General features: G+C 34.6%; 1 protein-coding gene across 4 annotated transcripts in view; it reads right to left on the bottom strand.

Annotated features, from left to right (window-relative positions):
* The window catches only part of PHIP (PHIP subunit of CUL4-Ring ligase complex), a 107,126-nt gene that overhangs the window by 19,005 nt on the left and 69,655 nt on the right, over positions 1 to 18,466 (bottom strand). For all 4 annotated transcript variants that reach the window (XM_090136102.1, XM_031610834.2, XM_031610835.2 and 1 more), the window contains exons 21-30: positions 15,205 to 15,345; positions 14,541 to 14,617; positions 13,593 to 13,824; positions 11,050 to 11,169; positions 8,623 to 8,730; positions 8,090 to 8,214; positions 7,817 to 7,899; positions 2,796 to 2,907; positions 2,534 to 2,595; positions 926 to 1,081 (exon numbers count right to left, since the gene is read on the bottom strand). In XM_090136102.1, coding sequence (XP_089992228.1) covers positions 926 to 1,081; positions 2,534 to 2,595; positions 2,796 to 2,907; positions 7,817 to 7,899; positions 8,090 to 8,214; positions 8,623 to 8,730; positions 11,050 to 11,169; positions 13,593 to 13,824; positions 14,541 to 14,617; positions 15,205 to 15,345 — 1,216 coding nt within the window. The remainder of the gene's footprint in view (positions 1 to 925; positions 1,082 to 2,533; positions 2,596 to 2,795; positions 2,908 to 7,816; positions 7,900 to 8,089; positions 8,215 to 8,622; positions 8,731 to 11,049; positions 11,170 to 13,592; positions 13,825 to 14,540; positions 14,618 to 15,204; positions 15,346 to 18,466) is intronic.

The raw sequence follows: 18,466 nt of genomic DNA, 5'->3' as shown, positions 1-18,466 counted from the left end.
AGGAGTCGTAATGTAGGATACTCAAAAGTCAGAACTATTTCAAAGTTAGTAGTTTTTTAGGATTTTTGAACATAAGTAATTCAAAATCAGAACTGTCTTTGGCAAGCTATATATATGGAATTCATGACCATTATTACCCAAAGATCTGAGACTGCTGACTTACCACAGAGTATACAAGGAATTGTGATTCAACCAGTATTTTACTGATATATCTCCAGCTCACACACTCATCTTTCTTTGATCATGAAAATGTTGCAGTGATGTGTTTAGTGTTTTAACAATTACCTTTTCAAAAAGCTGCCTTCTACTTCTAAAGAGTAATTGTTCTACATCCAAATAGCAAGTGGCTTTTCATAAGTTAATCAATTACTTTATCCTCAATGTTTGCTTTTACAGAACTTTTCGTCTGTTTGTTTTTTTTTTTTTCAGACACAACTAAGATTATGTGGGGGAGAAAAGTGGAGTTAAAACAAGGCTAGCACAGGAGAAAACTAGACATAGGAATCCATTCCCTAAATATATATGATTTTTTCTGTCTACCTGTAGTACAGTTAATATTCTGTGCAACATAAGGCTGGCAGTTCTAAGCCTAATAAGTAATTTGAGTAGCTAACATCAAAAATCAAACACTTGTTTTTACCATGCAAGACCCAACCCCCCTCACACATGTCAAGGTACAAAATAATAACAATAATAATAATAATAATAATAATTACCTTTTAAAAGAAAGTTCAGGTTTTTGTATGTACTCACGATATGAAAATTTAAAATGTGCAATGATAAAGTTCTGTTCCATTTAATCATATAGAAGGTGTATTATTATTAGCAACATTAGCAGTTACTGATTTTTCTAATTTCAGAAGTACACATGAGCACAGGTACAAAACATAATACAAAAACACTTTCTATAATATTCAAGACATACCTAGAGTCATGAGTTGGTTTATGCCTGCAATAATTCTGTCACACTCCTGGTCTCGTGTCCTGGAGCCCCACTCTCCATCCAGAGGTTTATAGAGCAGTGTTCTGCGCTCTTCATCTGTTAAAGGAACACTAGTTCCCAGTTCTTCTGGAAATACAGCTAGAATGTAACATGAAAATTCAATGAAATACTCATCTTTGTACCTCAGAAAATACATGAATCTCCTCAACTAGGAAAAATTAATTCAAAATGTAGATCATCATTCCACTAATCAAGACAAGCATCATTTTTGTATTAAAAATGTTTTGAGCAAATCATTCAGTATCGTTTCTATTGTTGTATTTTAAATTTAAATATTTATGATGCAATTTGCTGTGCAAATACTTTATCAAACTAGATTTAATGCCTTCAAAATAGCTAACTGCAGAATTTATTTTACAACCAATTAGGGTAAACTTTTATCATAATTAAAGTTTATGTTTGTTTCTTAAAACCCCAAATTCTTGGCAATGAAGCCAGGATTTGTAGTGGATGATTTTCAGACAGAGCTTAAGATGTTTGATGTTAGACACTGAAACAGTCTCCATGGAGGGATTCAACCCTGTCAATTTTCTCAAGTCAGTCAATAATAGTATTTAGACTCAAGCCTAATACTATTCTGAGCAAGCAAAATGAGGTGCCATCAGTCTGACATTCTTAATATCTACCAACTTTGACAACCCATAATGTAACAGGTAGCTTTTCAGAGAACAATGCACACTGCTCTTCTTTAACTTTTTTTTTTTTTTTTGAAAAAAAGTTATAACACAAGACAGCATTTGTGGATGCAGTACAGATACAAATTCAGATTCAGTTATCTGCTTGCTATAGTTATTTACTCTGGTCATATTATTACTCTTGATTTTGACTTATTTATAAGAAGCACCAACTAAAATGAAATGAAATAAAAAAGTAGAAATGAAACAGATACAGCTTGGAAGAATGAAGAATTACGCATGGTTACTTGTGGATGACAAAATTAGCAAAAGTTTCCCGTAAAATAGAAAGACAAAATGCTGATTTTGCTTTGTTTTTTAGCCAGATTTTAATAAAATCATCAAAACATTTGAGTAAAGAAGAAATGCAATATTCTGTCCTTGGCCTGTGAACAGTGCCTCTGCTGTACTGCACACTCTGTTGCATGTTTATCTGCCACAAGTTCTGGATCAAACAGGCAGCAAAGCCTACTATTATCGAATGCTCTCACTGGCACATGTTGAGACTTCAATGCACAGAACACCTGCAAGCATGCCAAGAGCTCTGAGAATAGGTAGCTTAAAGCCGACATGGGGCACAGGCTTATCTTCAAACCTCTCTAAATGCATAACAATTTAACTGCAATGGCACACTGCCTACTAGGAGTTTTTGTAACGTTTCTGGCTATTTCTATACACTTTGTTTAACCCTGCTTTTTTCCTAAGGGAAAGGTGTCAGTCCATTCATCTTGATCCATATTTAGTTTGACAATTACCAATGTTCTTTAAATGCACTCCTTAAGAGATGAAATTGTACAACGTTTTTTACTTCTTTATATACACTCTTAAAGGAAAGTGAATTATTAATGTACCATACCATTAGTTGGTATCAGCTCCATGTCCCAAGGACTCATCTTCTCAGTATCTCCATTATCCCAGCTTAAAAAATAACCACATTTAAATTACTAATATTGCTTAAAGTAATTTAATGTTTGTAACATAACTTATTTAGATTTAAAAGACTATTGTAATAAACTGGTACAGTGAGATGCATGACTGAATTTAATGAGAGGAAGTTGCTCAGTCAATACGTCAAATGAAATATTTAATTATAATAGATTGAAGGTAAGTTTGCTAACCAGACATTGTAGCACTGAAATAAGCTATCGGGATAATCAGGCTGAAGGGGTTCCTGGCTTTCAATTGTTCCAAACCACCAGGCATCATCTATTACTGATCTGAAGCGGTCACCTAGGTAAGAGCACAAAATAATTTCATCAATATAGGGCACCTTACTCTTATGAAGAAAATCGGTTTACAGATACCTTCAGCTTGCTCTTGAATAGAGATCCCTTTAAATGCTTGCAGCATGAACAGAAATACAAATCACATTATTGAAAGAAACAAATGAAAAAAACAATCACAATGAAACTCTTTAATTCTTTCTGAAGGTTACCTTTAAATTGAAAAGGAGCAGTTAAGAATGGGCACAAATAAAAACAGTCAATGGCTTACAAATATAATTCCATGACCCTTATATATGAATTTATTTCTTAATTTCGTACAAAACTAGGACATTGCAATGTTGCACCTTTAAGACTAAAATCTACTTGCATTAAATGCCACATGCTATCTTAAAATAACTGTGCACTGACACATCTGTACAGGGAATACTTTTACATGCTGCTGAGCAAATTCTCCTTGGTTTCTGAAGTGTTTTTCAGCTACGTGTATAAACAATTTCCAACTGCAAATCAGAGGTTCATTTCCTTTATTCTGCAGGCAATCTGACTGATAGAATTTAATTTATTAAAGATTCCTCAAAAGGTTTGCAGTCATTTATGATGACTTGAAATGGTTCACTATTGCAATGCAATTGTAGAGCTAAGCAAAAAGGTCAGAAGCATTATTTAAAGAATTACACATCAGAATACAAGGAACATGTCATTGTAATTTTTAACACTTTCCATAAAACCTGCCACAGAAATTAGAAACAATTTTAGTGAAGCACTTACTTCACTCAATCCAAGAACAAAGATCATTTAAATTTTCTGAGATTCCAAGAACTGTACACTCTTGTTTTCAAGAGATTTGAAAACTATGCACACCACTTTCTAACCTTCAATGTTTTTTTCCTCCTCCAACAAATTCACATAAAGGAAATAGCCCACAACCTTTTGCTCAAACACTTGCTGCAGTTGCCTGAATTATTAACGACTACATATATTCTCAAGACATTCTGCTTTCTTTGCTGCACTTCTTTTTTTAAATGGATTGCAAGTATACATATCAAATACAAAACTTGCATTCATTGTGATGAAAGTAACAGAACAAAGTAATTCATACCAGCAAAATCTGAAATGCAATATCCGAAATGAAAATAAGGGTTGACACTGTATTCTACAGGAATAGAGTAGCCTGAAGAGCTCTCACAGAACAGTCTCCCTACATGGCATTCCCCAGTGATCAGTTTTAGAAAGACATGAGTAAGTATGATTGTGAGAGCCTTCGTGATGCTAAGCATTAAGCAATTCAAAACCACATAAAGGAATATATACCAGCTGTCTCTTTGCATTTTTTCAAAAGCCACAGCATTCCTATGGACAGAATGCTAAGGTAAGAAGAGCACGTAATTGAAAATGCTCACAGACGGATCCCTTCGACCATTATTTTGCCCTCTGTGTGATCTCATCTGTGGGATACAAGGAAACTATCTATGAAGACATGAAATCAAAAATTCTTATTAAAAGAGAGATTTAATATAATTTTCCAAAACTGAATATCACCAGATAATGTCAGCTTGGTGGAATTATAAAATATATGCTAAACTTACAGTGGCTGCTGTCCAAGAGGTATGTATGCGTACCTGTCTTAGATGAATAGCAAATGCTCAAGGAATCCTATCAGAATGTTTAAGCTCAAATATTAGTATTCTAGTTCAACAGAAGACAATGAGATGCAATAAATACATACCTGAGTACTAAGAAAAACTATCACTCCTCAACCTCTATAAGTGTATCTTAAGGACTGATACACTTAAATCACAGGAACTCTTGGTATTAAATATATAAATAATGTATATAAAGGAAATATTCTTCCTTTTCACCACCACCACAAAAAATCTCAAACATAACAAAAAAACACAACCCACTATCTACAATCATTACTGGTTAAGAAATAAAATGTTTTAATGACTTAGAATGAAGCCAGAATATTTAATATTCGGTGATCCTTCTAACAGTAGCTATAAAAATATTCATCTGTAGGCTAAGAGACAGAAATCATAGCGAAATAAGAAATGACAGTAATGGTACTCCTGAGAGGTCAAACTAGCATCTGTTCAGAACATTTTAATATTGTGTTCTACACTGTAACAAAATACTGCAGTGTTTGTTCTAACTACATTAAGGATGCACTTGGAAAATACCTATAGTGTCAAGAAGAGACCAGAGTAGCACTTTAGAATACTCCTGGAAGAGCTGTAACAATTTTAGCATCAGTGCCTTCCCTACCCCTGCTTTAGTGTTTCATATAGTCTCACAAAAGGAGACTATTTTAACACTATTCTTACCACCCAGAAGAGGAACTGAACAATGAACCCTGAAATGCAGTTGTCAGAGTTGTGAACTTGTATTAACCAGTAACAACTTGAGACTTACATTATTTGCCCAGAAATCTTGACAAAAGATTCTGAAGCTTAGAAAAAATACTTTTTGTGTAGACGTGAATCTTTCACATCTTCAGGTTTCTCAAAATATAATTGTGAGCCTAGGGAGGAAATGCTACATGTCCTCATAGCCTTGAGCATAAAAAGGCTAACAGCTTAAACTACCTCTAGATTTGTCACTTACTTCTATCTAGGCTGTATATATATGAGGCATGGCAGTCATTCTTTAACTGCTGCCACAATCTTGTGGAAACACATTTATAGCGTGGCAAAGGAGAAGACCACTGATTAACACCTATCAAGAAACAGCAAAGCTTGGTGACATTTTAGTAGATGTTGACCAAGCTTGTCTCCTAAGGGATCTTCATACTATATTAATCTTTAATGAGGAAATCAAGGTATATTTTCCTAACGATTTAGAACCTATGGGTTTTCACCATATTCCTAGATTTGAAGACTAGCTGTCCTCTTGAAGAAGATCACAATGTGTGATAGGATAAGGAACTTTATTAATATGGCATGACGTAAGTTATATTTATATATGCTATTGGCTTTCTTGGCTTCCTGGGCACACTGCTGGCTCATATTCAGCTGATCGTCAACCAACACCCGCAGGTTCATTTCTTCCACACAGTCTTCTATAGCCACTAATGGCCAATGGCATCTTGGCTTGTATCAGAAATAGTGTTACCAAGGATGTGACTATCCCTCTGTACTCAGCACTGGTGAGGCTGCACCTCAAGTACTGTGTTCAGTTTCTGGCCCCTCACTACAAGAAAGATATTTAGGCTCTGGAGCTTGTCCAGAGTAGAGCAACAAAGCTGGTGAAGGGACTGAATCACAAGTCTTATGAAGAGCAGATGAGGGAACTGGGATCGTTGAGAGTCTCTTGTCCAGACTAAAAGGACACCTTATCACTCTCTGAAACGACCTGAAAGGAGGTTGTGCTGAGGTGGGGATCAACCTCTTCTCTCATGTAAATCACGACAGGACTAGAGGGAATGGCCTCAAGTTGTGACAGGGGAGATTCAGGTTGGATGTTCAGAACATTTTTTTCTCAGGGAGATGGTGGATTCACTGTCCCTGGAAGTGTCCAAGAAATATTTAGATGTTGTACTAAAAGGAAATATTGAGGGAAGGTGGATGGTTGGACTGGATAATCTTGGGAGTCTTTTCTAACCTTCATGATTCTGTGATTCTATATATTACTAATGCATGCACATACTCAACAAGGATGTCATAATTTATGAAGGACAGGATACCAATTCACCTCTCCTGGCAGAAAAATCAGGTAAGAAACAATTAGAAAACTTCTGACATGCAGCTGTTCCACTTGTTCAGGTTACTTAGCTACAATGAACTTAGGAGAGGACATCAAAAAGGAAATAGTGAACTAAAAATGCAGCGTATTTGGAGAAACATGTACCATACCAACTGTTACTGAACAGGTAATCAGATATATCATCATGTTGTTGCATTAAAATCTTCCCTTCTTTTATACGATGCTTTGCCTAAAGCAGTAAAAAACATATATATAAAATAAAATAATGCCACAGCTCTGTATATGCTACTCACAGCTCCTGAACAGAAGAACTGCAGGAATTCAATCTGTATGCCATTAGTGCTAGTTTACAAAACTCTGAGAGTTGGTTAAATATTATACCTATAAATATGTTGTCTTATAATTCTCAAAACATGGTATCAAAACAAAATTTATCCCTTAGGGGAAGAGTTCATCCTGAACTCTGAAGAATCAGTCATACTTGCTCAATCTTTCAAGTTCAGGGACAATCTAACAATGTTCTTAGGAATAAGAATATGTTTATTTCAAGACCTCCTGAAAGAAAACAGAGAAACGTTTTGTCATAACTTAGATCTCTCCTCCTTGTTTGATTTCATTGTTAAAAGGTGATCTTTGCTGTTGCACAGAAAAGTCGACTAAGAAGTAGATCTGACTGGAATACAAGCCTATAACAAACACTCTTCAGTATCCAGCACTTTACCCAAACAAGTAAAAAGAGATGGAAAGGGCATTTTGTTTGAACAATCTAGAGATAATAAATTTCAAATGGTTGAAAAAGTGTTTCTGTATTTCCAGAAATAAGCAAATCTGAAAGAACTGGAAAAAAAAATATTCTAGTAATAATTAGGCTGAAAAATAGAGAGAAAGGCAGTGCATGGGATAAAAGATGTCAGTTACCAATAAATATTGTTTTTCTGAAAGGGTATTTTTCATTCCTCCCTGTAAACACACAGCTGAGATTTTCCTTGCACCTTCGTTCACAAATCAACTTCAGTATTCTGTCTGCTTGCCTGTTGCTTCAGTCAAGGACAAAGTGAGACTCATATGCAAATATAGCCAGAGCTTATTCTCCAATTCCAGTTGGAATAATATAAGGATTTATTTACCACAACCTATCTTTAATTTCGTTATAATGAAAATACAGAGATGTGAAAACAATCAAAAAGACCTAGAAACCCCACTTAACTTACCTATATTCCATCGTCTGTGTTTTGCATCATCAAATTGCTGCCTCAAAACTAGGAAGTCTATGACATCTGGCATGTCATGGTACCTAAATACAATAGAACACACGACTGATAAGTAATACAAAAAATATGAAATAAGGCACTTATGTAATAATTCAACACTTTGACTTCAAACCTTCAAAAACTACAGTTCTAGTCACTGATTTTCAGAACAATCCAGAACTACAGAAAAAAAAAAAAGCAGCTCCAATTTGAATACAACATTGCTTTTCTTACTTCATGGTGAATGATCCTCCAGTTAGTTTACCCGTATCAGGGTCAAGAAAAGCTAGTTTAAGACAGCAGAGAGTAGGCAATCCCACTTCATACTTAATCCCAACTATTTTCATCAATTCTTGCTCCTAGAATAAACCAAATGCTATGTTAGTTATCTTTAACTTCACTGGTGGTACATCTTTCTGAAACATTACAATATGAATGTACTGAAATTAGCAGATTTTCACCAGCACATGCCAAAAAAATCAAGTATTTAATTCTGTATTGTTTGGAATATATTTTGCTGTGAGATAAGTGAAGTAAAAATAAAATCAGACTAATTGATTTTTGCTCAAATTATTCAAGGAAGAAGTACAATTTAAGGTATGATTTTATTTGGCTTTTAGGTTAAATTTTTCCCCTTACATATATCTTAAGAACCAATATTAAGAACATCTGTGTCAACAATCTTCTTCCATTTAGTTTCCAAAATTCCTTTTTATATTAAGATTTTTATATTAAGATACCAAAGAAAAATGAAAAAGAAATCGTACCCGTAATTCCATTTTATGCCATGGTTGTTTTTTGGGATTAATACTATATATTTTGTTCTTCTTAGCCATTACAACATATGCTTCATGACCTTGTCGGAAATAGTAGACCTAAAAGTGAAATGAGACAGTTAGCTGACTAAGATTTTGAGTAAACAGAATGCTAGTGTACTGCTGTCATACAGTGTATGCACTCTCTCTTTTGTCAACTTCTTTTCTGCTTGTTTTTCCTGCATAAGTCACAGGTACTTAAAGAAATTAAGAGAACAGACAAAGCAGGTATCATAAAAACTTTTCTGCTTAGAAAAGAGTAGGAAAGAATTTACAACACAATTTTCAGTATCATCCTAAATTACATGTGAAACCAGAACAATATCAATAGCAAAACCCAAACCATTCATTTACCATCACACTATAGCACAATCCTACGACAGTAAGAAATCCTACTAATTCCACTTGCTTATTCAACACAGTAAGACAGCCCTAAGATAACAGTCAAGTATCACTAAATGGAGTATATGGTTAATTGCACCTTTTTTGAACAAGAAACATTGGCTATTTTATTGGGAAAATCTTTACTTCCATACCACCGAACAAACAGCCTAACAAGAACAAAAATAGGTATTTTAAGCACTTATAACAAATAATAAAGTATTTTCCACTGCAAACTTCAACAAGTCAGAATCTAGAGTTTTAACAGAAACTGGATAAACATTTCTTGTTATAACTCCCTGCTGTAATAAAGAAGTAAAAAAAAAAAAAGTGATCGTGGAATGTAGTAGGATGAAGGAACAATAGCTTAAATGTGAAGGCCTAATATACACAGCAAAAAGCAGATGAAATGTGTTTACAAAACAGTTGTATCACAAAACACTATAAAAAGCATCTGTCAAACTTCTACATTGACTGTTACTGAATTTTCTTAATGTTTTATGGCATTTTTTTTTTCCTTTGACATAGAGAAGGATTTCAGCTTTATTTCACATCATAAATGTTTTATGCCCTTACATTTCAGGGTACTTGACATGCAAAATATCCTCAAAGAACCTAACTGGCAAGCAAAGGAACAACTGTTTCTTGCTACACATTCACACTTAGTGGCACAGGCTACAGATAATTCCTTCTACACCTACTTTTGTGTCCTTTCTCAGGGAATTATATTTTTAATCTTAATCAATTATTGCTTCTGGACGTTTGTGTTAGTGCCTGGACATAAATGTGAAGAGCAAATATTGCAGACATATGCACTGTATTTGGGTAATCAAACAAGCTGAACTGCAGTCCCATTTTTGTCATATGTTTCCCACTGTTCCTCCAGACACATGACAGGACTTCAAATGACAGTATGCAAAAAGAAAACAGGGATGTTATGTGCTATTCTCAGGCACTGAAGATAACTAAATACAGCACTACTGTTATTTCCTGTTTGCACAGCTTTAAGAAAACAAATCTGTAATCTCTCTCCTTCCAAATCTTATAAAACATATCAACCAGCCCACCGAAATGTTCACAAGCCTCAAGACCTCTTTTTTGATCACATTTCTTTAATTAAATCTATCTTTTGTCTCTGTGGACCTCAGAAAATTACCTTCTAGTGAAAAGAAAGTATTCATCATCCTAAAACAAATCTGGGAAAAGCAAGTATCGGAGAGAGAATTTCAGACACAACTACTCCTACTTTCTAGGCACAGGATAGGAAATTCCCTGATCACGATACAAAGTTTTTCCAGCAAAAGAATGTAGCCTAATTACATATTACTAGTATACAGTGCTATTCAGCAGGCACAAGACCAAACACAGGAGTTAATCTTACTTAACTGGTATGAAAAGTCTTCTGGTAACATGGTAATGATGAATCCTTCACTGTATCCAGAAGGTATCTGGCACCAAATGTATTTGTATGGACATAATCTTTAGAAAAGCACTGTCTCCAAAACATGTTTGGTAGACAGTCTAAGTACCTAAGCATTTTCTGTACCTGAAATACTGACTTGAACAGCTACTCCTCTCAGTCTCATATAATTACTACATAGTTGCAAACTGGATTCAGTAAAAAAGCAGAAGTAAAAATTTGCATGTGCAACCACTGGTTCAGCTTCTAAGCTGTTACCCAAGATCAGCTGCAGCTCAGAGTCAAAAGTTCTATAAACGTGTCATAAGGAAAGGCACATGCTGAATGTAGTAGAAGCAGCAATGGTATTGCAACAGCATGGAATAAAGAGGTCAAGACAAAGCAATACTGCATGCAAAACATTTTAAGTATGGCGAAACCTTTTAAGCTAAAATTTGCTTTAGCTTCTAATCAAACAATGTTTTGAAGACAATCCAAAATATTCCAATAATAAACGGGGAAAAAAAAAGCAGATGATTTTTTAAAATGGCAAAAACAAGTTGAAATTAAAAAAGAATACAGGGGAAAAGCTACAGTACCTCATCCCCCATCTGTGGTACAAATGGGCACCGACGAGGAACAGTGTCTGTAATCCACGCTGAAGGCAGCCATTCTTCCAGTGTCAAACCATTTTCTGCCAGAACTCCTACAGCCAGCCTCTAAAGAAAATGCACACACAAGATAATATGAGTAAAATAACATTTAGGGCAGCCCTGTGTTTTGGGAAGTGCTTTATTAAAAACTGACTGCCAATTCTCTAATATATTTAATGTAAAAAGGAACATGTCAGCATGAAGATAAACCTGACTTAGCCAAAACCAAAAGTACTAACAATCTAAAGATTTTTTTTAATAATAATCTTTTGTAACAATCATTTAATTTATTAAAAATGAAGTCTCATGCCAACTTAAATATGCCATCCTTTTGAACCAATTAGATAAAATATATACAACAAAAATTGCTAAATCTTAATTCGAAAGCTGTACATACACCTTGACTTTTAGCTCTTTTTGTATTAAGAATCTATCTAGCAACAAGATCCAGTGAACAGGTTCTATACTTATCCTTCTAATTCCTTCTCCTTTTTAAAGCTATGTTTTAAACCACCATCCCTCAAAGAAAACATCCAGGAAACAGTTAGATAACTCATGAGGACTGGAAATCATTCTTGATCAGGCCTGATCTGACTAGTGAGATGGTGGGTCTTAAGCTGAAAAATCATATTCAGGTTTTATTCTTGAGGAGGTAAGAAGAGAATGGGGAAATAATCTTTTTTGAATTTCATGTCTGTCACTGGATGTTTCTGTGTAACAAAATAAGGAAGAAAACCTTCTGTATTGGTTTCTAAACCACTGACCAGTTTATAAAAAGCTTTTAATATCAGATGTCCCCAAACTTTCTTCCTGAGAGAAGTTAGTCTGTTAGTCTGCCCTAACATAGAAAAACACTCTTTGGTCTTCCTATGTACTCCTTCACTCTTCTATTAATTTTTAGATTGGCTGTCGCTGGAGGGGGATTAGAAATGGAAGCACCATTCAAGATCTTGGCAGCCAATGCATTAATAGGAAAGAAAGACATTCATTCTTTAATTCTTTCTTAACTTCTATAATTTTGTGCCTAGCTACAAAGATAGTTAGTACTACTTTCCCCTTTCCTTCCAGTGGAAAAAAACAATTTTGATTCAGATTTGGAAAACAGGAAGAACTTTGTACCAGTAACACTATGAGCTCTCTGTCCAGCAAGGCAGTAGAATCTCTAGCACAAAAAATCTGAAGATTTATCTGTCAGGAATAACGGGTATACTTAGTCCTACCTAGGCTCAGAATGAAGAGATGATTTTCTGATACTCCTTTCAGCCTAATATTTTCTTCTGATTCTAGAATGAAGGTCATCTTTAAAATATGAAATATTTAAGTCTGACATTTTTGGAATCAAACAGCTCTGTCATCACAGTAACTGGGACCAAAATAGATTCAAGTCCTCTTAAGACACTCAGTTTAGTTTTAATCTAAGTGTAAATGTTAGGTTGTTACCTGATTTTATATTTTAGAATAAAAGGCTAAAGTAGGGCTTTAACCTGTTTAAAAAAATATATACATCATATTTTTGTGATATTATGCCATTTTCTGATTTTAGACCGTGTAAATACCAAGATACTATTAGTACTGACCCTATAACTAATGACTCCATACAACAAACTAAAACTTGTTTAATTAAAGAGTAAGACTGCCACCTAAAATCCTGTACGACTTCAGGTTTTTAATGGTACAACTGAAGGTTTTTAATGATAATATGCCAACATGCATTTTAGTTGTTTCATCAGCCTACTATCTAATTAGAGGCAAAATGAAACAGTGACTAGTCAGGACTCCTGATCTTATAAAATAAACCAAAATATGGTTATTTCATCACCTAAATGATATTTCCTTAGGTATTGCAAAAATAGAAGCTTTGCACTTATGAAAGCACTTGGTATCTACCAGACAAATCACTATTGGTCTTCATAAAGAAAGATCTATTTTTTTCTGATTGAACAACAACAACAAAAGCAAACATATAATCAAAAACACAAAAATAACTTAAGTCACTGAAAGCTTTCATGTGCTGACTTAAAACAGGAACTACAACAAAGCAAACAAAACCCAAACAGACAGTAACAAAATCCTGGTCAAGTGAAGTTCTACTTGACAGAAGCATAGTTGAAATATAGTTCAAATATCATACATTGTGAAAATAGAAAATGACATGATTGTGCAGACCTGAGGAGAAACTGCAATTAAATGGAGAGACTGTCAGTACAGATGAAAAAAATACAGGCACACGTAACATTAATACACCTCTCTAAAAGAAATTTATAGTCCAAGACAGCACAGTGTTAAAGAACACTGAAAATGTTCCTTAAGTGAAATGCTAAATATTTAGAAAGCATATAATTACAGCAACCTGTTGACTTACATGAGTCAGTATGTCTTATTTATTACTGGTAAAAGACCTGTTTTTAAATTAACATTACTGAATCAGTCATCAAAATCTGTCAAGACACTAAGAATGATCATTCTTCAATATACAAAATGCATCTAACCTTTTGTTTTCTCTCTTTGGGTTTTCTCTTCTTTGGTGATGTTGATGGTCCATCTTTCTCTTCGCTCCCTTTCTTTCTTTCCTTTTTAATTTGCTTCTTTTGTTTTTCAGGTCCTTCCTCATCTTCTGAACTACTTTCTGCTTTTTTTGTTTTAAGTTTAGGAATTTTCTTTGGTGGCTGCAGATTGATTCCTGCATCTGCTGTCCAGTCAGAATAATCACTAGAGTAGTCACTACATATGACATATGAAAGAAATAAAGAAATTAAAAACTAGAACTACACAGGTCTGTATAATTTGAGCCAGTACAAGATTAGAGTTAACAGTCTAGAAAACAACAACATTTTAGAAGTTTAAATGCAGTGCCTAAAAACATATATTCTAACTTCAATTTAAATGGTAGTAAAAGAAAAGCTTTGAAATCACTCTTGTAAAAATCACGTTCTAGTATCACTAGAATAAACCCACTCATAACTTGGTCAGTTCAGATGATACATTTTAAATTCTGAATATCATTCTCATGTCTTATAGCTTTGAAGAGCTTTGAACTGAAGTTTAAAAAAAAAAATTGTACTCAAGAAGAAGCAATGGCTTGAAACAACCTCAGTCTTTGCTTTAACTTCAAGCTACAGACCAGCAGAGATGGTCACAAAGCTCAGACTGACAGTCATAGGAAACTGCATTTATGTGCCTGAAGTGTTTACACCTGCAAAAAAACAACCCTCACAAAAACCACTGGCAAATACTTCTGCTGATAGCAAACAAGGCTGAAACATTTCCTGAATTTTAAGTTAACTAATCATACAGATGACAACAAAATCCTGAAAATTTTAAGTTCTATGCCATCTTCTAAATGTACATTTTTGTTATTGCTGGTTGTTTGCAGTAAAGATAAGATTCTATAAAATTTGTAAGTAGAATGTTTCTCTAGGAGATATACTGTCACTTACCTAGAACTGCCATCACTGTGCCATGCTCTTTCATCATCTTCTGATGTTCCACCACTGGCAACAACTACTTCCCCTTCCTAACAAAGGGCAGAGAGGAGTGGGGATGGACAATGATAGGAAAAAAACCAAAGCATTTTCTTTGGAATTCAGACTTATTTAGATGAAAGGAAATAAAGTATTTACGCAGAGATGCATAGTACACAGCAGTATTTTTCAACACACAGTCGAAGCCCCTAGTGCTCCTCAATCCTGATTTCAAAAGGCTAGCTTAATTCTAAAGAAAATTATTACCAAAAGTCTTTAATGTAGAACTTCTCTATTTTTCTTTCCCATTTCTCCACTGTAGCTATATCGCAGAAACACAGGCTGCAAGGGACCTCTAGAGGTCATCTTGTTCAGCCTCCCTGCAGGTGACCATACTAATAAGCTATACAGGCCATACTTTTAGGCTCACCAATCTAGGAAAGATTGAATATTGCAGGCATTTACTTTGCAAAATCCCTTTTGTCAGTTAATTTTTATGCAAAACTGAACACACACAACTGCACAAGAAAACATGATTCAATGTTGATTTTTAAAGAAATGAAAGAAAACACTGCCTTTTAACTAAAAGCTTAATTAGCTGAAGCAGGAGCTTAAAAAGAAATGGAACTGAGGATCTTACGTCTGAGGAACTGTGTCCATTTTCTAACTCTTCAGCAGGCCTTGCAGGTTCTTCTACTGCATATCTTGTGCGGTAGTTGTGCTGGTTAGCTTGCTGTTTTCTTGAATCACTAGTGTCTAGCAAATGATCATGAGAATGGTTCTGTGAAGACATGAAAAATCAAAACAGATTATTTTTGAGTATATATGTTATTAGTACATACCATTTCATTTAACATTTGTATTAAAGGAAGCAACCTTTGCTGTAGCTAGACAATACCAGTTTCAACATCAGAAAACTCAAAACACATCACAAGTATAAAACTAAAGCTGTCTAGAGCAGAACAGACTCTTTGGAGAACTCAAGCATGTCTTTTTTTCCATCTAAAGAGTCAGATCTGTGAAAGACATCACACACTAATGCATTGATTAGTAATAGTCATCTCTATATGCTAAGTCAAGGCTTTTAAATGGTAAGATGATGCACAAAAGAATTCAAATGAAAGTCACTTGTAAAGAATGAATTCTTACAATTGCTTTTAACACTTGAAGTATGTAACCCTATATTGATCTCCTATTCGTATAGAAATTTTAAGTGCTATAAGCTTGATTTCAAGATTGTAATATTTTTGACACGCATAGTTGAACTTCAGGCCTTATCAGTCTCAATGAAATAGCTTCTGCACTCATTCCTAGATGCCACAAAAGGTGGTATGCTCCTCCAGTGTTCTCTTTCTTCCCTAAAGGAAACCTGATATCTATCAAGTGCTGATATAGTTGAAAAAACAACATCAGCAGAACTGGAACAAACCACAGAAAGGTATTAATATTATCAGAGCATTCTAGTAAGACAGACAGCTTGTAGCTATTCCTCTCAGACTTTTTTCTTCTTGAACAATGAAATTTTGTTCTAACAAGATTTCATGAGGTTTGTATCACCTCACTTCCACAACAGAAGTAACTGTTATTTTATGCTGCCCCTGTTTAAGGCAAAACAATGACATCAGCCCTCATGGAGATTGACAAAGTTATTCTGGGGTGGGCCTCACCATCCCCAGGTTAAGATCTGCCCCCTTGTTGAGGCCCACACAGTGTAAAGTGTAAAAAGTTTCCAGCCCTAAATCATTAATATAGTATCCAGAAAGGGAACAAGCTCTGAGTGCTGCAGTAATAGGGACAACCTCAGCAGAAAACGTCAAACATCGTAAAGAAAGCACAGACAAAAAAAAAACGAGGGATGGAGCAATAACCTCATCACTGGAGGCTTTCAAGATGCAGTTGCAGATAGTGCTAAGTAATCTCACCTAGGCTCCCTTTTCCAAAGAAATGTTGGACCTGATGATTTTTCAAGGTCCCTTTCAGACAGGGTTGTTCTGTGACTTTGTGATCTTTTCTGTCCCTATAGATGAAAGTTGGTTCATAAGGTTAAATTTTCCTCACTAAAAAAACCAAACCAAAACAACAAAAAAAACGACTTCCTGTTAAAAAACACAGTAGAGCTTGACTAAGCAGCTATGATGTGGTTTTTTGTGGTTTTCCTTAGCCAAATGCAGAAGCCTGATAGCTAGAGTTTTTCTCTTATCCACTATGTTAGAAGATGCATGCCTTTTTCAGGAATGACAGCACCCATCCACCTGGGTAGTCCAGCATGCTGTGCAATTCCATTATGGTTTCTGCCGCAGTGCACAGAACCAACATACAGCACTCTGTGTTCTATTAAGTGTGTATTCTTTTATTCTGTCTAGTGAATTCAACTGGGGAAGCTACCAATGTCCTCTTCTTGAGAAGCTGATAGCACAGCTGCTTGAAGACACTTCTAGCAGGATTGCTTAGCAATCAGCATTTCAAGATTGCCCAGACTTTTGAAACTAGCAGCAGTCCTTCTGGACTCAAAGTGGCAGCACGCACCAGATCTCTTTGGGCTGCTTTGACCTTACCCAGACCAGCTCTAAGGCAGCCCTTAGACTGCCTTAGACCTAGACTGCTCAGCCCATCACACAGTACATTCTGCCCTCAGCCTTCTGGGGTTGCTCACTTCTTGTCAGGCTCTCAGGATTGATTACTGACAGGTTACAAAAGCCACTGTTACAACAACTTGTTTCTGCTACTTTCATAGAATACCCACTGGGAATCACTGCTTTTGTATAAAGCCCATCCAGCATCATGAAATATTTTATGAAGAACTATTGACAGTAGAAACAGGATTGGCTAAATCCAATGTAACAAATGAGTAAAGTATCCTCTATAACAACAAGCATTAATTTTGCAGCAACTATGGTACAACTACACTGAATTTGCTTACTCGTCTTCTCTATAGAACTAAAACTCCTAGAAATTCACACACCAACTTCCATTCAGAAATAAGATTTCTCAAATGGTTATTATAAAATGCCTTTATCCTAGTTATGTTGGAACTACTGGTTCCTTGAAAAAACTGAGGTAATTCGCACTGCTCTTTGGTTCTGGAAAGAGCTCAGTTCTTTTCTTTTGACAGTTTGGACGTTCACCAAAAAGAGAGAAAACGAGAGAAAAGGAAAAGAAGAAAAAAAAGGAAAAGAAGAAAAAAAAGGAAAAGAAGAAAAAAAAGGAAAAGAAGAAAAAAAAGGAAAAGAAGAAAAAAAAGGAAAAGAAGAAAAAAAAGGAAAAGAAGAAAAAAAAGGAAAAGAAGAAAAAAAGGAAAAGAAGAAAAAAAGGAAAAGAAGAAAAAAAGGAAAAGAAGAAAAAAAGGAAAAGAAGAAAAAAAGGAAAAGAAGAAAAAAGGAAAAGAAGAAAAAAGGAAAAGAAGAAAAAAGGAAAAGAAGAAAAAAGGAAAAGAAGAAAAAAGGAAAAGAAGAAAAAAGGAAAAGAAGAAAAAAGGAAAAGAAGAAAAAAGGAAAAGAAGAAAAAAAGGAAAAGAAGAAAAAAAGGAAAAGAAGAAAAAAAGGAAAAGAAGAAAAAAAGGAAAAGAAGAAAAAAAGGAAAAGAAGAAAAAAAGGAAAAGAAGAAAAAAAGGAAAAGAAGAAAAAAAGGAAAAGAAGAAAAAAGGAAAAGAAGAAAAAAGGAAAAGAAGAAAAAAGGAAAAGAAGAAAAAAGGAAAAGAAGAAAAAAGGAAAAGAAGAAAAAAGGAAAAGAAGAAAAAAGGAAAAGAAGAAAAAAAGGAAAAGAAGAAAAAAAGGAAAAGAAGAAAAAAAGGAAAAGAAGAAAAAAAGGAAAAGAAGAAAAAAAGGAAAAGAAGAAAAAAAGGAAAAGAAGAAAAAAAGGAAAAGAAGAAAAAAGGAAAAGAAGAAAAAAGGAAAAGAAGAAAA

The sequence above is a fragment of the Phasianus colchicus genome, chromosome 2 (assembly GCF_987193195.1).
Source record: "Phasianus colchicus chromosome 2, bPhaCol1.hap1.1, whole genome shotgun sequence".
Taxonomy (NCBI): Eukaryota; Metazoa; Chordata; class Aves; order Galliformes; family Phasianidae; genus Phasianus; species Phasianus colchicus.
This window is presented reverse-complemented; position numbering and strand designations above follow the sequence as displayed.